At 53.0% G+C, this 26292-nt stretch overlaps 7 protein-coding genes across 7 annotated transcripts; 2 read left to right on the top strand and 5 right to left on the bottom strand.

Moving 5' to 3' along the window:
- Positions 1-441: 441 nt before the first annotated feature.
- Positions 442-2510, top strand: trpE (anthranilate synthase TRP2; the record flags this gene model as incomplete). Its single annotated transcript, XM_025700717.1, has 4 exons — positions 442-676; positions 798-946; positions 1011-1084; positions 1192-2510. The coding sequence occupies exons 1-4, from the start codon at positions 665-667 to the stop codon at positions 2508-2510; spliced, it is 1554 nt and encodes a 517-aa protein (XP_025548786.1). The 5' UTR covers positions 442-664.
- Positions 2511-3800: 1290 nt separating this feature from the next.
- Positions 3801-6805, top strand: BO97DRAFT_374348 (epsin). Its single transcript, XM_025692932.1, has 4 exons — positions 3801-4359; positions 4540-4609; positions 4684-4907; positions 4970-6805. The coding sequence occupies exons 1-4, from the start codon at positions 4287-4289 to the stop codon at positions 6331-6333; spliced, it is 1731 nt and encodes a 576-aa protein (XP_025548785.1). The 5' UTR covers positions 3801-4286; the 3' UTR covers positions 6334-6805.
- Positions 6806-7322: 517 nt separating this feature from the next.
- Positions 7323-10472, bottom strand: BO97DRAFT_445323 (putative AAA family ATPase). Its single transcript, XM_025698538.1, has 3 exons — positions 10200-10472; positions 8082-10128; positions 7323-8009 (listed from the first exon to the last, which is right to left on the bottom strand). The coding sequence occupies exons 1-3, from the start codon at positions 10287-10289 to the stop codon at positions 7789-7791; spliced, it is 2358 nt and encodes a 785-aa protein (XP_025548784.1). The 5' UTR covers positions 10290-10472; the 3' UTR covers positions 7323-7788.
- Positions 10473-11663: 1191 nt separating this feature from the next.
- mrsA (putative mitochondrial carrier protein) lies at positions 11664-13230 on the bottom strand (the record flags this gene model as incomplete). Its single annotated transcript, XM_025691972.1, has 8 exons — positions 11664-11715; positions 11773-12217; positions 12271-12327; positions 12390-12482; positions 12555-12687; positions 12805-12840; positions 12905-12974; positions 13193-13230. The coding sequence occupies 8 exons, from the start codon at positions 13228-13230 to the stop codon at positions 11664-11666; spliced, it is 924 nt and encodes a 307-aa protein (XP_025548783.1).
- Positions 13231-15865: 2635 nt separating this feature from the next.
- Positions 15866-17956, bottom strand: BO97DRAFT_351301 (RING finger protein; the record flags this gene model as incomplete). Its single annotated transcript, XM_025691973.1, has 4 exons — positions 15866-15894; positions 15961-16847; positions 16920-17448; positions 17575-17956. Coding segments are annotated over 4 exons (1827 nt in total), but the record flags the coding sequence as incomplete, so codon positions are not given.
- A 1170-nt stretch (positions 17957-19126) lies between these two features.
- BO97DRAFT_395926 (translation initiation factor eIF2B catalytic subunit epsilon) lies at positions 19127-21833 on the bottom strand. Its single transcript, XM_025694061.1, has 6 exons — positions 21687-21833; positions 21496-21573; positions 21356-21412; positions 21143-21267; positions 19885-21056; positions 19127-19822 (listed from the first exon to the last, which is right to left on the bottom strand). Exons 2-6 carry the CDS (start codon positions 21571-21573, stop codon positions 19152-19154), a joined length of 2103 nt encoding a protein of 700 aa, XP_025548781.1. The 5' UTR covers positions 21687-21833; the 3' UTR covers positions 19127-19151.
- Positions 21834-22984: 1151 nt separating this feature from the next.
- Positions 22985-25710, bottom strand: skn7 (putative stress response transcription factor SrrA/Skn7; the record flags this gene model as incomplete). The annotated part of the gene is made up of 7 exons (XM_025694060.1): positions 25443-25710; positions 25319-25335; positions 25026-25098; positions 24808-24951; positions 23805-24752; positions 23562-23751; positions 22985-23502 (listed from the first exon to the last, which is right to left on the bottom strand). The coding sequence occupies exons 1-7, from the start codon at positions 25500-25502 to the stop codon at positions 22985-22987; spliced, it is 1950 nt and encodes a 649-aa protein (XP_025548780.1). The 5' UTR covers positions 25503-25710.
- Between the last annotated feature and the right edge of the window lie 582 nt (positions 25711-26292).

Below are 26292 nucleotides of genomic sequence, written 5' to 3'. Positions count from 1 at the left end.
CCGGTGATGTAGTGCCCTGCAATGTGGACTGAGCTTGTGTGAGAAGAGGATGGCTTCTGCGTCCAATACGATAATCAGCGGACCAATTGAGTTTTGAAGAGTGGTCGTTGGACTGAGTGTCAGGAAGATATTTCCCGACAAAAGAGGGAGCTTGTAACCCAGCAATCGAAATTGATGTCTGCTACCAGGTTAATATCTGCTGGTTGCCAAAGTGCCTGCATAGATTTTGTTATTAGAGCATCCTGCTATTCGGGATCCGATTGCTCGACCACTGGCAAGCTAGCCACTGGTTAGGGTCTTTTATTGGTAGATGTCGTAACCGCCCAAGCATTGTGGGGTTTTCTGAGTAGTTATCCATTTCGGATTCATACATGTACTAATCTGGACGGACCTAAGTTTTGCTTTTGTGATTCTCATTAGGTCCAGTGGCTAATTCTCCATCCTCTCTGGTCTTTAAGTACCTTCTCTCTCTCTCTCTCTCGCTCTTTTACTGTACTGCCTCTCCACCTGCCCTCCTGCAAGCCCAATACTCGATCCCCGATTTCGGTTCTACTTCCGGAATTAGCCTCTTTTCGATTGTCTTCCTGTCAAACTTCCCCCCCCTCCTCTCCGCCTCTCTTCCTGCTGCCTACTTCTCCGCACATCACAACTCAGTTCCACCACGATGGCACCGCCTGTAAGTGCTTCGCTGAATCGTGCACTACTCTCTAATCTTGCATTGCGCCCGAGGAGGATCACCAAGTTGATTGAGATCAAAGTGGTTGGTTGCATGCTAATTTTCTTTTTGACTCACTCAGATCACAATTGTGCCGTCTCTCGAGACCGCGGGCGAGGTCATCGACTCCGTTCAAGACGCCAAGTTCGCTCCCAACCTCCTGCCGCTAGTGACCTCCATCCCAGCCGACCTCTTGACTCCTACGCTGGCATACCTAAAGATCGCAGAGAAGTGAGTCATTTTAGCCGCCCGCGATACCCTCCCGCCGCGGGAACCGATGCGCTGACCGGTCCAGATCGAAATTGTCGTTCCTCTACGAAAGTGCCGCTACGACAGAGACCATTGGAAGATATAGTTTCATTGGAGCCGGTATGCGCAAATTACACCCCCTTCGCCTACTAGCCAGAGAACCTTAGGTTTGGAGTTAAGAAAGACCCCGTGACTGATTTTCTCCGTTCGCTTTTCCGCACACTCAGATCCCCGCAAAGTTCTCAAGACGGGCGCCGGTCATGGACCCGAGTGTGATCCGCTCCCGATCCTGGAGGAGGAGCTGTCTGGTTTCCGTGTCGCGACAGTGCCCGGCTTGACGCTCCCGCCGCTGACCGGAGGTGCGATCGGCTACGTGGGTTATGACTGTGTGCGGTACTTCGAACCCAAGACGGCCCGCCCGATGAAGGATGTGTTGGGTATCCCCGAGTCGTTGTTCATGCTCTTCGACACGATCGTCGCTTTCGATCACTTCTTCCAGGTCGTCAAGGTCATCACATACATCCCTATTCCCAGCAGCAAGACCGAGCTGGAGGCAGAGTACCGCAAGGGCCAGGAAGTCCTACAGCGCATCATCGCAACTCTACTACGCCCCGACCACCCTCTTCCGCCTCAGGGCCCCATCCTCCAGAACCAGGAATACACCTCGAACATCGGACGCGAAGGCTACGAGCGTCATGTTACACGCCTCAAGGAGCACATCTCCAAGGGTGACATCTTCCAGACAGTACCGTCGCAGCGATTGTCCCGCCCGACCTCTCTCCACCCCTTCAACCTCTTCCGGCATCTACGCACGGTCAACCCGTCACCATACCTTTTCTACATCGACTGCGAAGACTTCCAGCTGGTGGGTGCCAGTCCGGAGCTGCTGGCTAAGGAGGAGAAGGGCCGCATCATCACGCACCCAATCGCGGGTACGGTGAAGCGCGGCCGGACGCCGGAGGAAGATGAGGCGTTGGCCAACGAGTTGCGGAGCAGTCTGAAGGACCGCGCGGAGCACGTGATGCTGGTGGACCTGGCGCGCAACGACGTGAACCGGGTTTGCGACCCCACGACGACACAGGTGGACCGGTTGATGGTGGTGGAGAGGTTTTCGCATGTGCAGCACCTAGTGTCACAAGTGTCGGGCGTTCTGCGACCGGACAAGACGCGGTTCGATGCGTTCCGGTCCATCTTCCCCGCGGGAACAGTGTCCGGGGCGCCCAAGGTGCGGGCGATGCAGCTGATTGCCGAGCTGGAGGGCGAGAAGCGCGGTGTGTACGCGGGCGCGGTGGGTTACTTTGGATATAACATCGCCAGCGCGAATGGTACGGCGGAGGTGCCGGGCGCGATGGACACCTGCATTGCGCTGCGGACGATGATGGTCAAGGACGGAGTGGCCTACCTGCAGGCGGGAGGAGGCATTGTGTTCGACTCGGACCCATACGATGAGTACGTGGAGACGTTGAACAAGCTGGGAGCGAACATCACCTGCATCAAGGGCGCTGAAGCCAAGTACCTGAGCTTGGAGGAAGAGCAGAAATCCTAGGGTAGCGCTTCTTCTTTGTCCTCTTGTTGTACCTATTCTTAGTTTCCAGCTTCTCATGATCTCTTCCTTTCAACGCTTCTAGAACTGGACGACACAATGTTTCGAAGTGAACAATGAAGATGGGGTATAGACTGCTCTTTGATAGTTGGCTGGGTAGGCGCTGTCAATGATTGATGCAGAAGTTTATTTGCACGGGACCCGAACGACAGAAGGGGTTTAGTCGGCAACAAACCGGAATGGATTCTGCTGCCTGTAACTGCTACTTCATCCCCTCCTCTCTCTCTCTTTTGCCCCGGAAAGAACTCGGTCGGGGGAGGTTGGACCCTTCAGATAGCATGGGGTAGGTAGGGTTGAACTCGGTCAGGATGAGGCCGAAGGTGGTTCGATCTGCAAGGCTAGCCTGGCGATGACGTCGATGCGAGGCCGGCTAGACGCTAAACACATTGCTGGAAAAGAATCGCACTTAGAGTTGGTCCTGTGTGAATGAGCAGGACGAGTCGGATGTCTAGGAAGCACGTTGATTCTCTTGCCTAGACCGCTCAGGCTGGGGAGGAAGTGCGTCGAATATATTGTGTGTAGTGTGTAGTGTGTATAGCGTTCCATGGGGGAGTCGGAGCCGAGGAATCGCGGAGGAAGCAGAGACTTGGATTCAATAACAGTGTGATCTTTAACAATAGTAGACAGCTTCCAGGAAAGGAGAGTGGAATGTCTGTATAGACTGAGGGAGAAATGACGAGAGGAAGCAAGTCAAGGGCGAGGCAAAGGAAGAGAAAGAAAAAGAGGAAGGAATGACACCATTCAAAGATCCATCATCGTCTCTTCGGCTTTCCTTCTCCTGATCATCTCAATATCAATCCACTCAATAGACCTAAACTCCTTTTCTCTGGCTCATCCTCTCCCACTTTTCTGTTCTCTGTGTGAATCTACCAGCAATTCATCACTCCATTGTATTACTGTAGCTCTTCTGTACTGTCCTAATTCCCTCTTGGTCCTTGTACATCGTTCTCGGTGCCCCCTATTCGACTCGCCGCTGCCCGAGGGAAGTGGAATGAAGGCCCGAGTGGCAGATCATACAACTTGACGCAACTGCACACTTGGAAGACTTTTTCTTGTCATTACACAAGCACATTGTATCCGAGAATAGCCAGACTAGACAGTTGTGCTATTCCAGTATATTTTGGAGGAGTGGTTTACTATCAGAAGTTGGCTGGGATTGAACGCACATCCGGTGGCACCCAATCTTTAGCCCGCCCGAACTCCTCCCGCTCCAGACTCCAACGCTTGCTTCCTCTTCCCTCTTCCTCTTCTCCTCCTCCTCCTCCTCCTCCACACTCTTCCTCTTTCCCTCCACCTCTTCCTTTCTCGACTCTATCCCTCCCTATTTCCCATCCTCTCCCTCTACGTACCGTCGCGGTCTTCTTTTCCTGAAATATTCCTGGATTGCATCAGTCGGCCCCGCCCTTACTGTGTGCCAGAGCGTTCCAAGTTCCCCGACTGTCTCACGGCCACCGAGTGACAATTCCGAACGCGGCTTACATACGCATCTTCCCCGTTTTAACCAACTAAGCGCGATAAGGAGAGTCGGACTGGTTCTACTCCCCGTCGCAGTCGCTCTATCCTCTTCTCCCATTCACACTTCCCTCTGCGCGATCGCCGTGTTCGCCTCGCTCACGCCCAACCTCCCTCGCACTCTCTCCCTCTTACGCAAGCTAAAGGCGGAAAGGGCCGCCTAGACTATCCTCACCTTGCCCCATACACACGCTCAATACCGCCACCATGTCCAAAGTCGTGCGCAGTGTGAAAAATGTCACCAAGGGTTACTCCTCCGTGCAGGTCAAGGTTCGAAATGGTATGTCGCACTGTTGTTGCCCGCTTATCGGGTCTCCGATCGGCTGCAGCCTATGATGCATCATCCTTATCGTCACAACTGCTGGTCTATTTATCGTCATTCCCATCCCAGCATGCTCTTCGATTGAACAACTTTGAAAGTCGAGTAAAAACTAACGACTCGCGCTTTTCTTCTTCACAGCTACAAGCAATGATCCTTGGGGGCCAACTGGTACTGAGATGGCCGAAATCGCCGCCTTGACCTTCAGCAGGTAGGCTACCCCGCCTCCTCCATGGCCTGCATGGTCCCGCGACTTCCACACTGACCCACCGTGCTACTATATAGCACCCCAAATGATTTTTACGAGATCATGGATATGTTGGATAAGCGTTTGAACGATAAGGGCAAGAATTGGCGCCACGTTCTCAAGTCATTGAAAGTCCTGGATTACTGCTTGCACGAGGGGTCCGAATTGGTGGTGACGTGGGCCCGCAAGAATGTCTACATCATCAAGACTTTGCGCGAATTCCAGTACGTGGACGAGGACGGGCGAGACGTTGGACAGAATGGTAAGCTAATATGGGCTGCATGTGGTTTTCTACGTCATTTGGGCTAATTCTCCTTGTCACAGTCCGTGTGGCCGCCAAAGAACTGACCTCGCTGGTCTTGGATGAAGATCGGTTGCGCAGCGAGCGCTCCGATCGCAAGCTCTGGAAATCCCGGGTGAGCGGTCTGGATGACCACCAAGGAGGCTACGCTTCAGAGCCCCGTCGAGAGCGCCGCGAGCGCCGCCGTACCACGAACGATGACGACGATGCGGAATACCGCTTGGCGATCGAGGCGAGCAAATATGAAGCCGAGGAGGAGCGCAAGCGGCGGGCGCGGGAAGCGGCGGGAGCCGAGGACGACGAGGATTTGGCGAAGGCAATCAAGCTGAGCAAGGAAGAAGAAGAGCTGCGCAAGCGCGAGTTGGAGGAAAACAACGCTCACTCGCTCTTTGATGATACTCCTACGCAAGTTGCGCAGCCGCAACCCACCGGGTACAATCAGGGATACCAGCAGCAGAGCGCGGTCGATTGGTTCGGCAACCCGATCAACCCTCAGCAGCCGCTGACGACCGGTTATCTGAACAACCAATATGCCCAACCTACTGGATTCCAGGGCCAGATGACCGGTATGCCCAATGGGTATGGCAACCAATTCCAGGCGCAGCCGACTGCATTCGACCAAAACCCGTACGGCCAGGCGCAGAACAACTATTTGCAACCTCAGGCCACCCTACAGCCACAACACACCGCATTCAATGTCAACAACCCCTGGGGAGGCGACGCATTCTCCCAACAGCAACACCAGCAACAGCAACACCAGCAACAGCAGCAGCATTTCCAACAATCCCAGGAGAATTTTCTGTCGGCAGGAACGAACAACCCTTGGGCTGGCACACAGCCTGCTGATACTTTGAAGCCTATGCCCACGGGGTCAAACAACCCATTCGCGCCACGGACGCAGCAGTTCCAGAGCCGACCCGCTGTTACCGGTCCCCCATCACTGAACACTCTGGCAGAAGAGCAGGCTACCAACCAATTCACGTCGCCCAACCCGATCGCAAACTACCAGGCACCGCCGCAGTCGCTTGCTCCGCCCCAACAGTCCTTTACGCCGCAGAAGACCGCCCCGACTCAGATGCTGGATCCGCACCGCATGCAGTTGAATGCACTCTTGGCTTCTGGGGATGGTCAGGACACATTCGGCAATGTGGGCGATCTGCGCATTCCCGCTCAGCACACGGCGCCGGGTACGTTCGTCAATTCGGCCGGACAGGGGCTGGACAAGCTCCGGGCCACACGGACGGGCAACAACCCGTTCTTCAACCAACAGCAGCAACAGTTTGTTCCACAGCAAACTGGGTTTGCGCAGCCGGCCAACAACCCCTGGGGAGGGCAGCAGATGTACCATCAACAGCCTCAACAGGGTGGCAGTTTGATAGATTTGTAGGTGGGAGAAGTGAGATGGTTTGTTGAGGTAGAGGTTGATTGTGAGTACGTGGTTGATCAAAGAGGACAGGCGGGGGGTGGTTGGGGGACTGGAATTAATTCTGATTCTGATATCTAAAGCCCGTTGTTGTCCCCCGGGCTTTTTTATGTTTGTTACTATCTTTGCCTTTCTCCTTGTTTCCTTACTTTGTCCCCTTGATAGTCGATTTTTTTTTTCTCTCTTTAAGAGTCATCGAATCCGGATACCAAGTTTTCTTGCCTTATGTTGTTCCTTGTCAATCTCGATCCCCAAGAAACGCTTTCTGTGCTCCAACTACCCACTTACGTACCTTCTGTGATTGACACGCCCCTCGATTCCTTCCCCTCGGTTTTTCCTCCCGCTCTCCTCTCATCCAACCCACCAATCTCTTTCTTTCCCAATTAAGTCATAGTCCCAGTCCCTCGAGATTACAGTATACCATATACCCTCCATTCTGGACTTCAACCTCGATGACAGCTCCATGAGTGCTACCTTCCTTCCTTTTGCCATCCTGTAGACAGATGGGCATCGGATCGTAGTATAGTCAGTTCCTCTCTCTCTCTCTTTTGCCTTGCCCTGCTCCTTACCCAGACCAATGATCACTACCGGGAAATGATTTATAAGCTCGCTCTCCCTACTTCTCCACCTACAACCTGGCCTTGTACCTTGTACCTACAGGAACAGGTTAAGCTGTGCTATGCTATGGAAACGGGTCCTTGATCTTACCTATAGACGACGGATTAAGTTAAAAGGGGAGGTGGAAGAGACATGTACTGTACAGATATTGCATCTCCAAAATCCACACACTCACGCATACGCATACGCACACACACACACACTCTCTCTCTCTGTGTGTGTGTGTGTGTGTTTAAAGGAAAGGGGGGAGAATCACAGGAAAAGGAAGAAGAGAAGGGCGAAAAAGAAATGCCATACATAGCCTTTTAGTCAATTCAATGCACCTAGAACCTGACCCTAGATAATCAACCACCATACCATATCATAGTCAACTTAGGAGGTATATAATCAACCCACGACCCATAAGCCTAGAATCAGGTACTGTACATATACCTACATATATCCTCATTCAGCCATCACCCATCGTCAAACTCCAGAGTAAGCAAGAAGAACCCAACAAGACACCGCATTCCCCGATTGAAGTCCACCCATCACACATCCATACACCCCAGAACAACAGCCGGAAGCCAAAAACGAAGTTGTTTTTTTTGGACGCCTGTGACGCCTGTGATTATTGAACAGAAGCCAGAAGTAAATACTTCTTACTCCTTTCAACCCCATCCAATCCCAACTATAATTCCATTCCTTGAACACGGGATGAAAAGAAAAAAGCACAATCTGCATGGACAGCATATGTTTTATTCATTCTTGGAATAAGCAACAGAGAGAGAGAGAGGACAGACAGGAAGGAAGGGAAAAGGATTATCCCCCCCTCTCACCGAACTGTCTCGCCCACTCCTCGTACTCCTGCAACCCTTCTTTACTGACACTTGGCCGAATGGAGAGCAGACTGGCCTCGAAATCCTGGAATCGGATCGGTCGGATCTGGTCCATCGGGGTGTGAAGTAAGGCTTCCCCTAAGTTGCGGAGCGGGCCCATGGCAGCGTCTTTGGCTAAGGCGGTCATGTCGGAGCCGGAAAAGCCTGGTAATAATTATCTGGTTAGCGGGAGGGGTATTTCGATGGTGTAAAGACCAAAGGGAAGGGAAAGCTCACCCTCTGTGACCTGGACCAGGACCTCGATGTCCTCATCCGTTAACTCGTGGATCTGGTGACTTAACAACTTGCGGAGCTGTTGTTCACGGACATGGTGCTCCGGGAGTGGGATGTATTGTCGGCGGACGAAGCGGCGGCGGGCCGCCTCGTCGATGTCCCAGGGCATGTTGGTGGCGGCGAGGACGAGGACACGGCTGGCGTCGCCGAGTTTCTTGTCCTTCTGCTCGCGGCCGGCGGCGGCGCGTTGCAGGTCGGACCATTGGATGAGGAACTCGGTTTTGGAGCGGCGGGAGGCTTCGTTTTCCGTGCCGGAGGAGCGGGCGGAGAGGAGGGAGTCGATCTCGTCGACGAAGATGATGGACGGCGCCAGCGCTTTGGCCAGGCCGAAGAGGGCGCGCACGAGTTTCTCGCTCTCGCCGTGCCATTTGGAGGTGAGCGTGGAAGCGGAGACGGAGAAGAAGGTCGATCGGGATTCTGTGGCCACCGCGCGAGCGAGCATGGTTTTGCCTGTGCCTGGCGGTCCGAACAGGAGCATGCCGCGGGCTGGTTCGCGGAGACCTGAGAAAAGGTCCGGGCGGAGGAACGGGTAGACCACGGCTTCTTTGAGGGCCTTTTTGGCCCCGTCCAGACCAGCGATGTCGTCCCAATGTACTTCGTCGCCGCGGACGACGATGTCGTTCAGAATCTGGCGTGCAGCGGTCACGTCGACGCCCTTGGGCAGCTTGTTCATGACATTCTCGATCGCATCTTCTTCGTCTTCGTCCTCCGGGTCCTCCTCGTCCGGGTCTGTGGACTTGGGGCCCAATGACTCCGGATCGCTGGAGGGTGGCGTCACGGTACGTTTCAATAGTCGCGGCGATTGAGCGGCTACGGGAGTGCTGGGTGAAAGTGTCAGCCGATCCAGCCCTGGACCCAGCCCGCCATCAGTAGACGAGGTGGGTGTGATCCGTGGCCGTGAGGCCGGATGGGTCCGCGGCTTGCCCAGACCATCCGGTGGGTGTGGAGAAACACCACTTGGGGAGGATGTGGGATGAGGTGACCGCAGGGATACTGGCTTCGGTTTGACAGAAGGTTTGGGGGGAGGTTGCGGCCGGATGACGCTCCTTGACTCCGGACCGACCGAAGTGGGGAGCGATTGATTCGAGGACTGATGTCGAACTTCACCGGTTGGTCTGCGGTGCGTCGATGTCGTCGGGGTGGTAGTTGAAGATGAAGTGGCCGTTCTCTTCGTCGGAGGCCGATGCGATACCGACTGGTCTGACGCACGGGGTTTCCGACCGATTCGACGTTCGTCCGGATCATTCGCGGGATGTGTTGCTCTTCTCGAAATACGTTCATCGCCTGAGAGTGGTCGTCGGGATTCGAATTCTTTTCGAATGCTGGAGTCGTTGGAGGCGCGCGTCGAGGCCAAAGCCGCATCACTGGCCGCCTTGTCTGGCGCCGTGAACGATGGATAGATACTACCCCAGGCTAGCCCCGCGGCCTGAGAGGCTGCGGCCGGCCGCAGCTCCCTCCGTCGGGGGCTGTCCTTCTTCTTGGTCTGTTTCTTAATCTCGGAACTGCGCAGGGTGAACGGCATGGTCAGCTTGCGCCGTTCGGGGCTCGAGGTGCGCGAATCGGGCTTGCTCGGGGAATGCGACTGGGTGCGCAGGGCGGGGGTTCCGGGCATGGGGGGAGAAGTGGCGGCGCTGGCGGACTCCCGTCTGATGGACTCGGAGCTGACGGTGGTGGTGGGAGTCGGACGACCAGGGATGGTGGGCGGTTTGGAGAGATCGGTGTATCCAACGGCGGGGACAGTGCCGTCGCCGATCCAGCCGGGGGTGGCTCGCGGAGGCGATTTGCCTGACGTATCCTTCCTACTCTCGCGGAGGGCTTGCAGGAGATCGACTCGCTCGCGGCATTGCAGCTCCAGTTGACGGATGGAGTCCTGCAGGGCCCGTTCGGTTTCGTTTTTGGGAGTATACTTGGCGGGGACACGATAAGCGTTGTGATAGTAGATCGTTTCCAGGGCGGAGCGCCAAGATCTTAAGGCTTCCTCTTCATTATTCTGGCAGGGTCGGATTAAATTAGCTGAGAATATGGAGGGAGGAGGGGATAGGCGCGGCAGCATGAACCAACCTGACCCTCGAAATAGACGGCAGTTGAGCACATCAGATAGCAATCATCGTAGGTCTTCTGTAGGGAAGACGCCGGCTTGGGGCGCATCATTCATTCGAGGTTTGGAGAAGAGAGGGAGGAAATGCAGCGGGAATGTTGCAGGACCCGCCCGCAATTAAGAGAACAACGGAAATCGACGGAAGGAAAAACGAGTGGAAAGAGAGTGCAGATCAATCAATTGAGTGGGTGGAGAAGTGTGGCAAGCGAGTCCGAGAGACACTGACTGGAGTTGGGGAGTTAAGTAAGTTGAAGAAGAGAAGTCCCAGAAAAGAAGAGTAGAATTGAAACTGAAACTGGAACTGGAACTGGAGGGGTTTGGCCGGCTTCGGTTTGGGGAGGTTCTTTTTCCCATTTTTGTCAGTGACGTCGTTCTCTTCCCTTCCCTTCAATCTTCATCTTCCCTCCCCTTCTATTATAAGTCGATCTAATTGACATAATAAAAATATCTCCATATTTCCAAATATAGCATACAATACATACAAAATTATATCCACAAGGAATCAATCGCAGCAGTGTATCCCGAACAGCCACAGAACCATGACCTACCACCAATGCAGTTGCGGTGCAGTGCAGAAAGGAAGGAGATTAAAAAATATCAAAAGGAAAAACGGAAAATCGTCCAGATATTTCCCCTGCGTCCCATCAACACCTATCAATTAAGCATACATCAGGCCCAGATTCCAAAGGCCTCGACCCAACGAAGCAGCAGCAGTTGTAGTCACAGCAGCAAAATAATCCCCATGGCCCTACTCTCTACCCCATCCAATCCAACTCATCTAGCCAGTCAAACAAGATTCCCCGCCCCGACCAAGGAAAAAAACAAAAGAAAAGGAGAAAGGAAAAAGGAAAAAGAAAAATGACAAGTCAGAAAAGTAATATAAGCATGGCCCTAGCTCGGGGGTCGGAGATAGACAATTCCTCGGACTGTCCCCAACTGGGCCTCGGACTTGCCGATATATGAGGTGAGGGTATCGCGGAAGATGGAGGGTGAAATCAACAAGAGGACCGGGGCTGGAGATAGAAGAACTTGGGGCGAGAGGAAGGTCATGAGAGGACAAAATCCCTAAATCAGCGCCCAGATAGTATCACCTGGTATCGCTCTCTTCCCATTCTCCCCTTTCCCTCCTCACATGTGATACATTGAGTGCAGCGTTCGTTCATCTTCTCTTCTCCACCATCACGAAACAATTTGAGTTATCTTCTGGGTCGTAATTTTATTATTTCTATCCTTAAATGTTTTTTAAAGAAAAAAAAAGAAGTATGGGGGGTGGGAGGGTAGGAGGGGGTGGTTGCGTGTTTCTCCCCGGCGGTGCGATCCAGAGGAAGGGAAGCGAAAAAGGGAGTTTTGGGAGCTGAAGTGTGTCGGATTCATGTGATCGAGCCGTTAAGGTAGGAAAACAATAATGTGATGTTGGAAGATTCGGCTTAGTTGTCCGGCCGGCCCTTGAAGTAGGCCTTGGCCATCTCATAGGAGGTCCTAGAATAATACAATCAGCGACACGATCCTCCATGTGTTGGGCACGAAGCGACTCACCAGCAAATAGCAGTACTGGGCATGGTGGAAATAATGCGGGGGCGAGCGCCACGCAGGAAACCCTTCCAGCCAAACTGCCGCTTGATGATGGCCGCCGCGTTGAACAAGCCCTTCGCCGAGCGGATTTCCTCGTTCTGCGCCAACCCTCGGGTCTGCAGCAGCGTCTTCACCACATCGAGCGGGGTGGTCAGACCGGCCGCAAACGCACCCGCCAGACCACCCGCCATACAGTGCGTGAAGGGGTCATAATCCTGCGACGGGTTCATGATCTTGGAAATAGACTCGTAGGCGACAAACTGAGTAGCGGTGAAGGGAACAGTCATGCAGAGGGTGGTGGGATAGGAGACGTAGAACGCCTGGAAACCTTCCGTGCGGTAAACGGACCGCGCACATTGAAGGAGACTCTTATGTACCGAGCCATGCACTTGCATACGTTGCTTGATCACTGCGCCCCATTAGACGTGGCTTCCAACCGTAGCGCTGTCGCACAGAACTCACCATCGAAAGGATTCATCAAGGCGTCACTAGCGATGGTCGCAGAGGCACCGCTCAGGGCTGGGAGTCATAGTCAGTCATCGCGCTCGCGTCGCCTCAAGTCCGCGGGCTTCGTAGCTCACCTGCCGCGACCGGGTGGTGGCCATCATCGACATTACCACCCGCCATCTCCTTCACCATCTCATATGTTCCAAAGTACACAGCGTGAGCGGGACCTGCCCAAAGGGAAATAACCAGTCAGCAAATCTGCCGGAAGTTCCGACTCGATAGGCAAAAAAACCACTCACCAGCGCCGACAATCACACTCGAGACCCCCTTCCACAGTGTCCGCCAGCCCTCAATCCGGTAAATCGTCGAAACCGCATTAGTCAAGCCTGTGTAGAGCCCTCCATTCGTAGGATGCAAGATTTGCATGCGAGTCTATCAGATCCGCCGCTGTCAGTCTCCCATTCAGATAAACATCTTGCGCATGGCTTGGGCGAGCTGCAGTCGTCGCAGCCGCCCGCCCGCCCGCTGGAATTCAACCGAGTCACTCACCTTCAGCAAGTCTACCGGATACATGACAGAGTGTTCCTAAATCCCTAGATCAGCATGACCCAGCCATCGCAAGACTGCTCTTCGTTGTTCTAGCACATACTGCGATTCCTGCGAAGGCGCCAGCCAGCATGTTGGCGCCTAAGCCGTAGTTGGAAGGGAGGGCTTCATAGCTATCATCATCAGGCTGCGGTTAGCTGGTGGTCAAATAAAACAGCGACGAAACTTCTTGGTCTTTGGCGAGGCATGGCAAGCAGCGCAAGTCACACTTATAGAGAAAGCCTGCGGTAGGAAACTCCATCCGCGAGGGTTCCCCAGCCAGCTGGTGTGGGGGAGCAATTGCCGACTAGAACAGGAAATGTGGATTGAAGGGCAGACGGAAGGCACATACTCATATTCTTGCCCGGGGATCTGTTCGGGGACCGCCATTGAGCTCTAAGGGGTTCTGACCGTAGCAACTGCTACAGAGAGGCGAGGATAGTTAAGAGGGGAGAGGCGACTGAGAAGTCCGAGGAGCGTGGACAGTTGTTCTCGAGCTGGAGGGCGAAAATGCCGACGCAGAAAAACGGACTTTGCGGAGCGGAGAGGGAGGGCCGATCCGGGCGGAGGGGAGAGAGTAGGAAGTGGGAAGACCGGGAGAGCGAGGGAGGGCGATCGAGAAAGGTAGGAAGAAATCGAAAGAAAAGGAGGAGATACCAACAGAACCAGCCTCAACCCGACCAAGGGACGCGGAAGAATTAATGCAGTAGAGGAAGAAGATGAGGGGAGAGAGATGTGCTGGAGAGGCAGGGAAAAAGAGAAATGCTGATAATTCTTGGGATGGTGAACAAAAAAGTCCGCCGGGACAGGTTCGATAGCAGGCCAGTTTCCCATACCGTCTGATTACCGTTTTGACGGTATGGTACCTTGACCTGCCAGGCTGGATCAAGGCCAACCGGGGAGCTCCTGGGCGGTATGGAAGCGGAAAGTCCGGTACGGGTATGGTCAGGATTGCTGATAGTGCAGTTTTTCTCTTGATTTGGAACTATTTTATTCATGGTTATTATTATGCTTCCTGCAGCTTGATTTTGGTTACTGATTGTCCGCCTCTGATAATCAGATAACTGTATAGACCTAGAAGAAGATTATGCTCTTCTCGCTTTCCGTACATGGTATAATTTTAAGTCCACCACTCCTCCACTCCTTTCTTCTATCTTAATGACCTTTCTGTCTTCCATCATCAACTCCCATGTTATCCCAGTGCAGAGGTCGCTGAATCAGCTTCCCCGACCTAGACCGGCTAGTCCGGCCAGCTTAGGCAATCCACAGCAAACCAAATTACACCGAGGCATCCACCATCCGATGACGGAGCTTTTCATATGAGTGAATAGGTAATGGGCTCAACCAGCCCACACCACCGAGAGCCAGCTCTTCTACAATTCCAGTCTTAAGACCGATTCCAATTAATCGCCTAGCCCCCAAATCAATAATCCCTCGCCATCACCCTCACACTTCCACCTAGATAAGCACGCCGTACGGTAGCCATGATAGTAATGATTCAAATGCCGAACGACGGAGGAATCAGCCATTGGCGCCTCAACCCGCGGCCCGGGAGGAGTCCAACCTTAGACTAGGTTAGTCGGGGTTAAGGGTCGCCGAAGATCCGTCACGCTGGACGGGAACCCGGACTCTTTTTCTGATGTGTTCTTATCTGATGGAGATTTTTAGATGAAGGCGGGTGGGTGCCGCTCACTCACTGTCTTCTTACTTAGAAGATCATTTGCCCCTTGGAGAAGTAGGGATTGTATACTATCAGCAATAGATATCTCAACCAGTCTAGAGTCTAAACACACAATACATCACTTAGGAGATCATACTTATAAATGTATCAACCATCTACCTTCCCATCCCCGACCATATACACAGTTCAAAACAAGGACCAACCCATCCAGAATCCCTTCATGAACCCGTTCCATGACAATCAATGTAAGATTCATCCATCAATCCAAAAGTGGAACCCTCAATTCCAGAAAGAAAATCGAAGACACCAACCCGAACTAATTACCTAAAACCAGTGGCACGGCGGCCCTTAGTCTAGTCTCCCAGTCCCAACCTAGTACCTAGTCTAACCCAACAACCTTGAAATCGAATCCAGAGTTCCGAACAGGACGTGACACGGCTCATGGATCCTACCACTTTTTCTTAGTCTATCGAGCTAACTCGCTCACTACTTCCTGGTTCTGTGGGTGGTTCAATGTTTACAGTACTCCCTGCACAGGATAAGTAGATACTGTACTAGATTGTGATCCAACGCTAAGGCAAGGAAAGCAAGGGAAGCAAGACAAGGAGGCTCGTACCGATGAGTAGATCTGCTAGACGAGCTCCCGTGAAACTAGACTAGACGCTTGATCTCCGAAGCGACTAAGTGCTAAGTTCCTCCTCCTTCCGGGCGACCAGTTGCTTCCTTCGCTTGGTGCATGCAGATCGAGTTACTAACTAGTCATGCCGACTCGGAGCTCTGAGTCAAACCTGTCCTGCCGCTCCTGCACCCGACTAGTTCCATCTAGTATGACTGGGCCTCTCTCCTAGCTAAGACCTTACACACTAGTAGCACTAATGAGTGCTTGTATACGAACCCATAGACGCCTGTTGATTTCATTTCTTGATCCAAGACAGTGTATATGTTCAGATTGCCCGCCCCCAGGAAACAGTTCACAAGTTGGAATTTAAATATAAATATAACTCCCTTCCCCGTGCGGCCCTATCTGCTATCGAAAACAAATGATATAGAATCAAAGAAAAGAAGGCCAGTATTGCATACATCAAGAGAGATTGTGGCACGGTCAAACAAACAAAATGGTTTCGCCCAGTAGTGGTCACGTGTATAGAGATACATACAGGAACAGCATCGGGGAACGCCGGTTGGGGAGATGAAAAGAGGTGAAAGTAGAAATATCGATGGGAATGATGATGAACTTGAAGACGGAAGGAGTTCATATGCGCTGGTGGTTTGTCATGCACGTCGTGAATCTTATGCTTTCTTCTAGTTGAAACAAGGAGGAAAGGAATTGGAAAGTGTGTTTCTCTACCAATCCACGTTGAATGACCATTCTCCTATTTGCGCCCAAAGTCAGTACGTTGATTGTTCGGTACGTCGAGAAAGAGGGGGAAGAGACATACCATTTTTCAAATTCTCCGCTGTATCACTCAGCAGGATCACCCGCCGCTTGTTGCAGTAGGCCGTCTTGTCCAAAATGTCAACCTTTAGCTTGGCGAGCTCCGGCACCGGTTTCTCGAACATCTCACTCAGACTCTCCACGGCCATTTCCAAGTCCTTCTGATTGTCCTCGAAGATCTCGGTCAGGTTGTTGCGCGCCAGGTAGTAGGCAAACGCATACGTCCACTTCAGAGTCTGCCGGCATTGCTGTAATGACTGTGAGGCGGTATCCAGAAACTGCACCTCAATCCACGAGAGACCGGATTGCGACTGCAGACTGGTCATCTTTTTCTCCGTTTTCAAGTATAGGTCCTTGTCCAACTTGGCCGACTGCTCGTGGTTGGCATATCGGTTGTAGTAGTGGAGATACCGCTCCAGCGATTCGCGAGATCGGGCCTGCGCTGTGCGGGCCTCGGATCCTGACTTCTCCTCGTATCGATTGCAGTTGTACCAGCTGGTGCCATGTTCCGACCACAAGCCCATGCACATCCAGCAGAACTCGTGCTTGCACTTCCGGCACGTCATGTGATTGCAACCACCATTCTTCTCAATCGTTGAGTGACATCTCGGGCACTCCTTCGTGTTGGCGGAGATCCAGTTTGCCGTCTCAGAATCATCCTCGCACTTCTTCAGCCACATCTTGACCAGCGTGCATGGTGCAGGCTGGTGGTCGTTGAGGGTGCATCCAAAGCAGAAGTAGTGTTTACAGTCGCACTGAACGGTGGGCACAATGCGCCGGAGGTCGCGCTGTTTGATAGGACAGTCCACTGCGTATTGGCATTCCGGGGCCGGGCACCACTTAAGATTGTCTTTGTCGTCGACATACGTGCGCATGAGGAGGGCTTTGTATCTGCAAAAAAGGAACAAAAAAATAACATCAGCAACATGGCGCAATCTGACCATAGACCCGGTATTATCTCACCTATCCCGTAGATCATCCGTCACAAGCAGCCCTAACGATTTCGAATCCACAATCATATGGCAGTCAGTGCCCGGGCATTCGATCCTCGCCGCTTCACCCTCCCCACGGATCTTCTGTGCAAGGTAGTGGCGATAGCAGTCAACGCAGAAGCGGTGCCCGCAGCGCATAGCATACGTTTCGAGCTCATCGCCATCCTCGCAGCAGATCTCACACATAAATCCCGGTACCACCTCCGTCGTCGGCGTCCCGTCGAAGTTGGTCCCCAGACCCGCCTCCTCCAGGGTCTGCTCCGGATGATCCATATACGACTCGATCAACTTCTCGCGCTTCCACCGTCCGTACCGCAACAGGATGGCCGACGACTCCGGGGGCAGTCCGAGGATCGATGAGACCTCGTTAATCTGCACATTCTGCTGCCGCTCAATATCTTCTGGGCTTAGGACTTTGAATTCGACCTCGTACGGTTTCCGTTTCGTCGCGATTATATCTTTGTCTTTGGAGAACCCGCCGTCAAAATCATCACCGAAGTCTATTATGCCGAGAACGAGATCAAACGCGTGTTAGTTGTATGCCACAATAACTCAACTTATAAAGTAGGAAAGACAGGTGCGCAGGGAGAGAGAAAAAAAAAGAACCAGAAGGGGTCATGACATACCATCTCCCAAGCTCTCAACATCACTTCCTTGAGTGTCCAGGAAATCATCGGGGCTCGAGCCGACGCTCATGAAGTCTTCATCGGACTCCATACTGGTGGACGCGGGGGTAACGAAGTCTGTCGGCTTTCTCCTCTCCACAAGTTCCGAAAGGTCGTTGGAGATCGCAGCAAGAGAATCTGTATCCGAGGCGGCAGGTTTCTGCTTCTTCCGGGAGGATTTGTCAGAAAAGGAGGAACCGGTGGCGGCGGGCGAGAGCGCGACGGTAGTGTTCGGGGTGGAGGAGGTGGAGGTGGCGGCGGCTGTTGCTGCTGCTTTGGTCGCGTCGTCTACAAGCGTCGCCTCGGCCGCCTTTCTCTTCCTCGTGAGGGGAGGCGTGGTGAAAAGTGTCGCAGGTTCCGTGGCAAGCCGGGGTAATGTGCTGACACGAAAAAAGGAGGTCTCGAGAGGGGATGTCGAGACCTGCTTTTTTCCGAGACAACACACGGTCACAGCCTACCAAGGAAGGAATTCGGGGTTGAGGTAATTTCTCCGGTCAGGGAGATTTTGATTTTTTGGAACTGGAAGGGGGTGGGGGGAGGTGTAGGTGTTCTGGGATGGTGGGGAATGGTAAGGTATAGCAGCACTAGCTTTCAGCTTCGCTGGATATTTAGCTTGTGATTATTCAAGCTGGAGAAGGGGTTTAATTTTGGGCGGACGAAAGAGGAAGAGGGGGAGAAGGAGGGGGGTGGAGGGAGATGCCGGTGGGTTGAGTGAGTGGGTGTCACTAAAGGAGCAGTGGATGGGATGGATGGATGGAAGGACGTCACGGGAAGGGGAGGAGAAGACTGAGAGGAGGAGAGGAGGAGGAATGAAATGATGGATGATGTGGGGGCAGATCACTTGGTCCGACCGCCTTGCTCCAAGTCCTGCTTCCTCAAACAACTACTACCATCCAGGATGATAATAGCCTCCTTTTCAGACTCAAATGCCGGATGAAGACAACACCTGGCATAGACGAACAATGGTCGGCCAGGGTGCAAAATCTGCCAGGCTCAAACCAGGTCAGGAGAAAGGAGAGAGAGCACAGCTGACATCCTTTTAAAGAAAAAGGGATTTTATATGTCACCTTGAGGCTCCGAAGTGGGGACGGATGCAGGCTGCAGAGCCACCACCATCACATTCAGCCTAGATACAGCACATACCACCGGGGCATGTTAGCGGTTGCAGGGTTGTGAAAGGACATAAACAAACACGGAAAGATACTTATGGTCTTTTCTTCCATTCTCCCAGAGCTGAGAGGTTGAAGCCCCAGTCGCTTACCATCCAGATCCGCGGTATGGCGAAACGCTGAAGTGCTGACTGACCCGGCGGGAAGTCGCAGGGGATGTATAGGTCTCATGTTGACTGACCTCGGCTACGTGTTTCTATTATTGAAATCAATCAAGCCTATTGTCTACACTGTAGCACAATGAGCACTATTGAATAGCCCCGTCTTTCAGGCGCCGAGGCACCGTTACGTCACATCTTCTTCCACTGTCAATCGATCATGAATCTTTATTTTGGAAGCAGTCTATATGCCACACTCTAAATCGTTCATTTACTCGTCATCTTCCTCGCTCTCTTCTTCTTCGCTGCTCTCCTCTTCCTCGGCATTGGCCAACCAGTCAACGAACTGCTGCGTTTGACTGCGCACTTGGCGCATCTCCTCGGTGCTGCTCGACCGCTCATCGTCCCACCACTGCTCGTAAGCCTCCTCATCGATGATCTCCAAGTCATACAGTTCTTTGGCGGTGAACAGAAGAACTGTATCGCCCCGGCTGCGGTGCACCAGGTCCTGCTGGATGAGGAGAAGCAGATCCACCTGGTCGGGCTTCGCCTCACGCTCCCGATCGAACAAGGATCGCTCCACTATCTCCCGGTATTTGCCGAAGATCTCGCGGACTGCGTCTCCAGCACCCTTTCCGCCTTCCATCAACTGTGCAACCCGCTTCATGAACGCGGACACCACCGCGCGTCGAACCTGGTGGTCCGAGGCATTGGCCGTCATACGTAGACTGACCAATTCCAGCTGAACCACGTCCGACGTGACGGCATCCCGCAAGCTGTCGTAGACGCTAGCCGCGGCATCATGTACGAAGTGATCCGACTCTTCGTCATCAGACATCGTAGTACTGAAGCTACCAGAGCGGGAACCGCCGAAGTCTGAGATCTCGGACGAGAGTGTGGAAATCGAGTCGGAGGATAGCGAAAGATGCGCCATGTTGTAAACTGTTGAACGAGACTTAGCCCAGCATGTTCGGGATTAAGCATAGTAAAGAAGAAGTACTTACCCAACCCCGACGAGGCGTTGCTTGCTGTGTCATCTTCATCCTCATCTTCGTAGGGAACATATTCATAGCCCGTACCACCCTCACCAACGACCTCGGGCTCGCTGGTGGGCACACCATCATCCTCCTCTCTGGGCGCTTTCGTGATGCGAAGTCCTTCACTAACATTGACTCCGTCGGCGATTTCTACACCAAAGGAGATCAGAGCACCGGCTTCAACGGTACAGTTCTTTCCAACCACCGCCCGGTCGGCAACAATGGCCTGCTTGACGGTCGTTCCGTCACCGATAACAGCGCCGTCCCAGATATAGGCACCTTCCAAGGTAACGTTCTTCCCAATCTTGCAGTCCCGGCCCAGAACTGTGTCCTTAACCGTTGTCTTGTCTCCAATACTCGTTCCCTGGCCAATGACCGTTCGACGGCCGATGACACAGGAGCGGGCCAGAGTCACGCCCTGCTCCTGGTACAAGCTTCCCTTGCGAAGCTCGTAGTTGTGACCAGGAAGCAGGTTAGTATCAGGGCAAAGAGGGTAGGTCCATCTGGAGATGATATCCTTGCTGACAGCATCGTACGCCTTCAAGTTCCTCACGCGGGCAGCATAGTGGTCCTTGATGATATGCGTGTGGATCGTCTTGCCGTTGAGCTCGTAGTCTTTCAACACACCGAACAAGAACTGCTTGCGCGGCGCCTGGTAATCGAAGCTGTCGGACCAGAGACTCAGCACATCGGGGGTGCAGATATCGATGTTGCAGTCGATCAGGTCCTGGCGCAGGTCGATTTCCTGATGTGAGGTGATGAGCTCGGCCTCGATGTTCAAGCGCGTGGAGTCGGGGTTGTGCTGGTCAATCTCCTCGTAGTGCAGGCAGCGGTCCTTGGTCGGGTCGATCACGAAGACAGGAGACACGGAGGAAGCCTTGGTGCGGTGGTTGCGGCCGGCTTCCCGCAGGATCATTGTCATGATCGCGTTCTTGTCGGCTTCGCGGCGAGCACGGTGCTTGGCCAGGGCGCCTTCGATCGGCAAGTTGCTGATGACATCGCCGCTGACCACGATGAAGTCTCCGGTGATGAGGTGCTTGCCGTCGAGGTCACGCATGACGTCTCCGACCGAGGTGGACGTCGACTTGAGGAAAGTCAATTGCTTGAAGGGCGACGAGGGCGCCCTCCACTTCGATGCACTATCCATGCCATCTCCGTCAGCATCGCAATCCTCATCCCACCATGCGCTGCACTCCGGCAGCACTCGAACATCTGAATCACGTACTTGATATATCTCTCCAACTGATCCGAGTGCGCACCGCCATAGAGGAAGACATCCTCAACACCCGCATTGGCAAGGAACTCCAGGGTATATTCGATGAGGGGCGTGTTCGCGAGCGGCAAGAGACACTAAGAATTCAACCCCCATTCGTTAGCCCACCGATACCCTCAGCCCTGTGTATCCCCGCCAGCGTGAACCCAAAAAAAAAACACATACCCGAGGTCTTTCCAAGGTGAACGGCTCGAATCTCGTCTCGAAGGTATCCGCAAGCACCTAATCCCAGCCAACACATGAATCAGTCAAATAAGCTCGATTCCGGCCGGGTTCCCACCGGCAAATAGATGTGAACCACATACCACCGCCTGCAGCGTCTCCTCTACCGTCTCCGTAGCATTTCCCCTCTGCTTCGGCGCGCCGCCTTTCTTCGGACCCATCTGCGCACAGACTAATCAGTATGAACCACTTGCGGCTGGAGGAGGGTGGAGGATAGAGGGAGGGGAAGGGTGAGGGGAAACTGGAACACAAAGAGAAGCACAGTACAACTCACATCGGGTAGATGATTAGGTAGAGACTGGAGAGGGTTCTTCTTTAAAACTGGACCCAGCCTCACACAAGCCAGTGACAACTTTTCCGACGACAAGAGAGCAAGTTGTAGGCCAAAGACAGAACAGACGGTGCAATGCCCACCCACGAGAGTCAGGACCGCGATTTGCAAGAGTCAGTCGCAAAATCTCCGCCAAGCCCTCGCCCGTCCCTCCGTCGGAGTCAGAACTTCATCCCACCTCGCGCGGCTGTTTGCCTTGTTTGCCTTGTTTGACGGGTGGTTGTCAGGACCGCCCCCCGTCTTGATCACATGACATTTCTCGAGTCCATGGGGTCATGTGACTCTTTCAGCCACTGAGCCACAGCTGCTAACCCCGGTCGGGGATTCTCGAGTCCAGAACGTCATCCACGGTCTGGGCCCTCCTGGACTCAATCAGGAATACCCCTTGTTCAGGAACCGCGGGTCTAGAACTCTAGCTGTCATAATTTAGCTGATGAACCCTCGATTGGGGGCCGCTGGATGCCTGCCAGTGGGTTGGGTTAAGGCGGGTGAAGATCAGATCTCCCTGTTTTGAACGCCGGACGGCGCCTCAAATCGGTGCACTTGTACTCTACACGTAACCAACTACTCCTTGTAGCTGATGAATCGGCCGCACCCCACGTAGAACGACTTACGCGGACTATTACCAGCTAAGTGTTACTTTTGGGAGGAAACCATGCGGTTGATGCGGAAATCTGATGATTGTAGTTATTTTAAATGACAACTCTTCCTGATTAAGTCAAAGAGTATGAGAATGATTACCCCACAATGAGATTACATGAATGCCGGCGCCTTAACGAACCACAAATCAATAGTACGTACAACAAGATGAGAGACAATGCTGCCAGTCCATGGCCTTTTGTGCCACGAAATCTGGATGCCAAACCCCGGGGATCCTCAAAACAAGCCCAGTCATCCAACAGAAACGACAATAGACCAGCTTGGCGGCAAGGAGACCCTCAAATCAAATGCAAGTGTAATGATGCGCCGCAACACCGTGATATATCATATAATTTCGAAACAACAGAAGAAAGCGATACAACGCCTGGATGTCATAGCAGGGTATGACTGAGTGACCATCATGGAAAGATGGGTAGAGTATAGATGCTCAAGGGATGGATGGGCTCGAAGAAGCTCGATGACGATAAAGTATTCAACGAGCTGGAAGGGAGGAGGGTGAGCAGTGATGAATGAGAAAGATGGTGGTCGCTTTAAGGAGGTGGAAGATGCGAAGGGAAATACAGTCGTGAGCAAGATGTCGACTAGGCAGTCCTTGCGGCCTGCATGGAACTGACAATAGGCTGGCTTGGATGTGCGTACATCCGCGGCCTCTTCGCCATGCCCGGGTTCTCAGCCGCGCTGGACATTTCTGAAAGCTGCCGTCGTACCTGTGGCCTAGCAGCAGGTGCTGCTGGGGCGAGGGCCACGGCGGGAGTGGCATATTGGACACCATTTTGATCAACAGCATATGCTGCGGGACCGGGGGTCGTGGGGACATATTGGCTCTGAACTGGCTGCATGTTATGGGGCAAAGCGGTCATGCCTTGGAATTGGCCTGGGGATTGCCAGTTGTTCACGGATGTTGCCGGCGACTGGCCCGGGGAGCTATCCTCTTTGATAGAATGTGCGGCAGAATTCTGTGCAGCCATCGTACCCGGGACAGCGGACTGAGAGGCTTCCATGTTCTGCGAAGCGACCTTCAGATGGGACAGGTGCTTCTCGAGCATATCAAGTAGACTCTTTCGCGTGAAAGGTTTGGGAAGCACATCATCCATACCTACTCTTGCGTCAGTGGGGGTCCATTTTCTCGTCAAATTTCAGGCCGACGGCATGACATACCATGTTGGAAGTAGAGCTGGATATCGTCGCTTCGGATATTGGAGGTCATGGCGATGATAGGAGTCCGATCGAATTGACGGATAAGATGCGTTGCGGATACACCATCCAAGTTGGGCATAATGATATCCATAAGAATTAAATCATATCCAGGGTTGGCCTGTGCTTTAGTCACGGCCTCCAATCCATCCAGCTAGAGACCATGTCAGCGATGCAGGCGAGGAAAATAGTTTCAAGGAAGCATACCGCAGTATCGATGATGCAAGAGAATGAGTATAGGAATTTTCCGCCAATCTGACGACACGTCTGGTCGTCCTCCACCAGCAAGATACGGGGGCTGCGAGCCCATCCAGGGTCCACATTTGCGCTCTTCTTCCGATTATCAGGGACTTGCTGCACCTGTTGGACTTGCTGCACTTGCTGCACCTGTTGGACCTGCTGGACCTGCTGCCTCCGAGAGTCGTCAACCTCTTGTTTCGGCATTGGGTAGGGAACATTCTTGACATGTTCGCCGTACATGGGATCAATGCCATTGGTCGCGCCAACAGGGTAAACGACAGGCTCAACATCGCCGTTCATCTTGGAGTACACCAACGCTGGGTTGGGCCCCGGAGGCGCGCGCACCACGCCATTTCGGGAGGCGCCATCCATGCCAGAACCAGATACGACCGCCCCTGCGGCCTTGGACGGATCACCCACGCCATCGAGTCCAACGAGATTGAACTGAATCTCAGCGTTCATATCGTTGAGAAGTTTCGTAGCCTGCTGCAAGGGAGATGAAGGCTCATCATCCATCGTGGCCACTTGGGAAGGGCTGAGGGTCGAGCCGGCTTGACCCTGGGCTTGAAAAGCCGCAGCCGCCTTGCTGTCGCGCCTTTGCCGGGCGTCGACCGAGAGTAGGTAAGCCATCACCTGGTGGATGACACTTTCGTGGTTGAGAACCGTCTTCTGGACTCGCATAACTTCCTGCAGCATCAATTGATGATCTACCGTCAATTGTGCATACCGGTCCGACAGATGCTGGATCTGCTGTTGCTGTGCCACAATTTGCTGATTCAACAGATCGATCTGTTGGGTGGGAACCGAGTCTTCGGTGTTCTGAGTCTGTTTGCGCGGAGCGGGAGCCTTCCGGCGGATATTGTCGAGCGACTCCTTGCTGTTGGCTCTAAATTCGGGGTGCTTGAATTCCCATGCCTGCAAGTCGGATTAGGCCGATCCTGGTTTCCGCTGTGCATTGCTGCACACTTACATTTTGGCCGTATGGCGATTGACCATTCTCTTCGTTGTTTTGCCTCACTTTGTGAAAGTCGTATTTGTTGAGTTGTCGCACGAAACTAGCGAAATTGCTGTGTTTGAAATGCTTTGGCAGGATGGTCTTCGTAAACTTCTCGCACTGGAGAGAAGCAACCAGTAAGTAAGAGAGTTCGTGATCGCAAGACAGGAAAAGAGGGGGCGGAAGCGCGGTACCTCCAAGACGACGAAACTGTCCCCTTCGTCACCCCATCGCACAATTTCCGCATATGACGGGTCCTCCAGCATCCTTTGAAATTTAGGTCAGTATTCATGTTGACAATATAATAACAGATCGACGGATCTGATATTGGCGCATCGAGACGTGGGACCAAGATCGAGGGAGGGTAGCGTTGAGGAGGGGAGGGGTTAAGGCGGAGGGGAGGTGGATAGGGTTGGGTTGAGTGAGAGGCAAAAAGCGACGATCAGGAACGGGAGAAGGGAAAGGAGGAGGAAGAGCGACGACTCACTTGTAGAGCTTCCGTACCTGAACATGGTTGTTAGCGACTGAAACACATTTGTTGTACAATACGAATAAATCAAAGGATGTTTTTCTTGAGCATGAGTTGCACCAAGATCACGATGAAGACTTACAAAATCGCTGGAGTTGCCGGCAGGGGCGGCGCTGGTCGAGGTCTGGCCACCGTCCATCATGGGCTAGATGGGTCGCGACCGATCGAACAAGCAACAGGCTCAACACACGTCGCAGGGCTTCGAGACCGGGAAGAAAGGGACCAGTCGGGCGCTCAATTTAATGGTCGGCAGAAGTAAGTAACAGGATTATCGGCGACAAACCGAGATTGTTGAAAATAATAAATAATAATAATAGTCAAAAAATGAAAGACAAGATCGAAGAAGGGTGAGGAAGAAGAAGAAGAGAAGGGGAAAAAAATAAAAAAAAGAGAATGGGAGTGGGTGGAGGAGAGAGGAAGAAGGGGAAGAAAGGCAGAGAGACCCTCCGGGTGGCCGAGTGGGCGGCGCAACAGATGAGTGGATGGTTCAAGTCAGGCTTGGTAGTGTGGTAGGAATGGGGGGATTAACTGGAATTATCATTAGTTAATCCGTTTGATTTTAGTTTAAGGTGGGACTGGGTGGTCGGTGATGTGGTGGTGGTTCAAGTTATGGTGGTGGTGGCAGTAATTTAGGTCCGTTGGTTTTGGGCGGGCGGGCGGGCAATGGGCGGCATCGGCTTGGTGTTTTCGGGTGCCTACTTCTATTGTATTGTAGGTTGTGCATTTTGATTTTTCTTGTTTGAAACTATTTGATTTGGTTCTGGTGATTGTTGGAACTGTTTGAAGCAGCTGATCCTGATCCTGATCATCATCGCTACTCCTCTCATCACTGTTTCATGTATGTGTTCTTTCACCTGGTTGGCAACACACAATAGGATAAATCAAGTAAACGGAGTGTATACTAGTAGTAGCAGTATGAAGTACTTCGTAGT

The sequence above is a fragment of the Aspergillus homomorphus genome (assembly GCF_003184865.1).
Source record: "Aspergillus homomorphus CBS 101889 unplaced genomic scaffold BO97scaffold_36, whole genome shotgun sequence".
Taxonomy (NCBI): Eukaryota; Fungi; Ascomycota; class Eurotiomycetes; order Eurotiales; family Aspergillaceae; genus Aspergillus; species Aspergillus homomorphus.
This window is presented reverse-complemented; position numbering and strand designations above follow the sequence as displayed.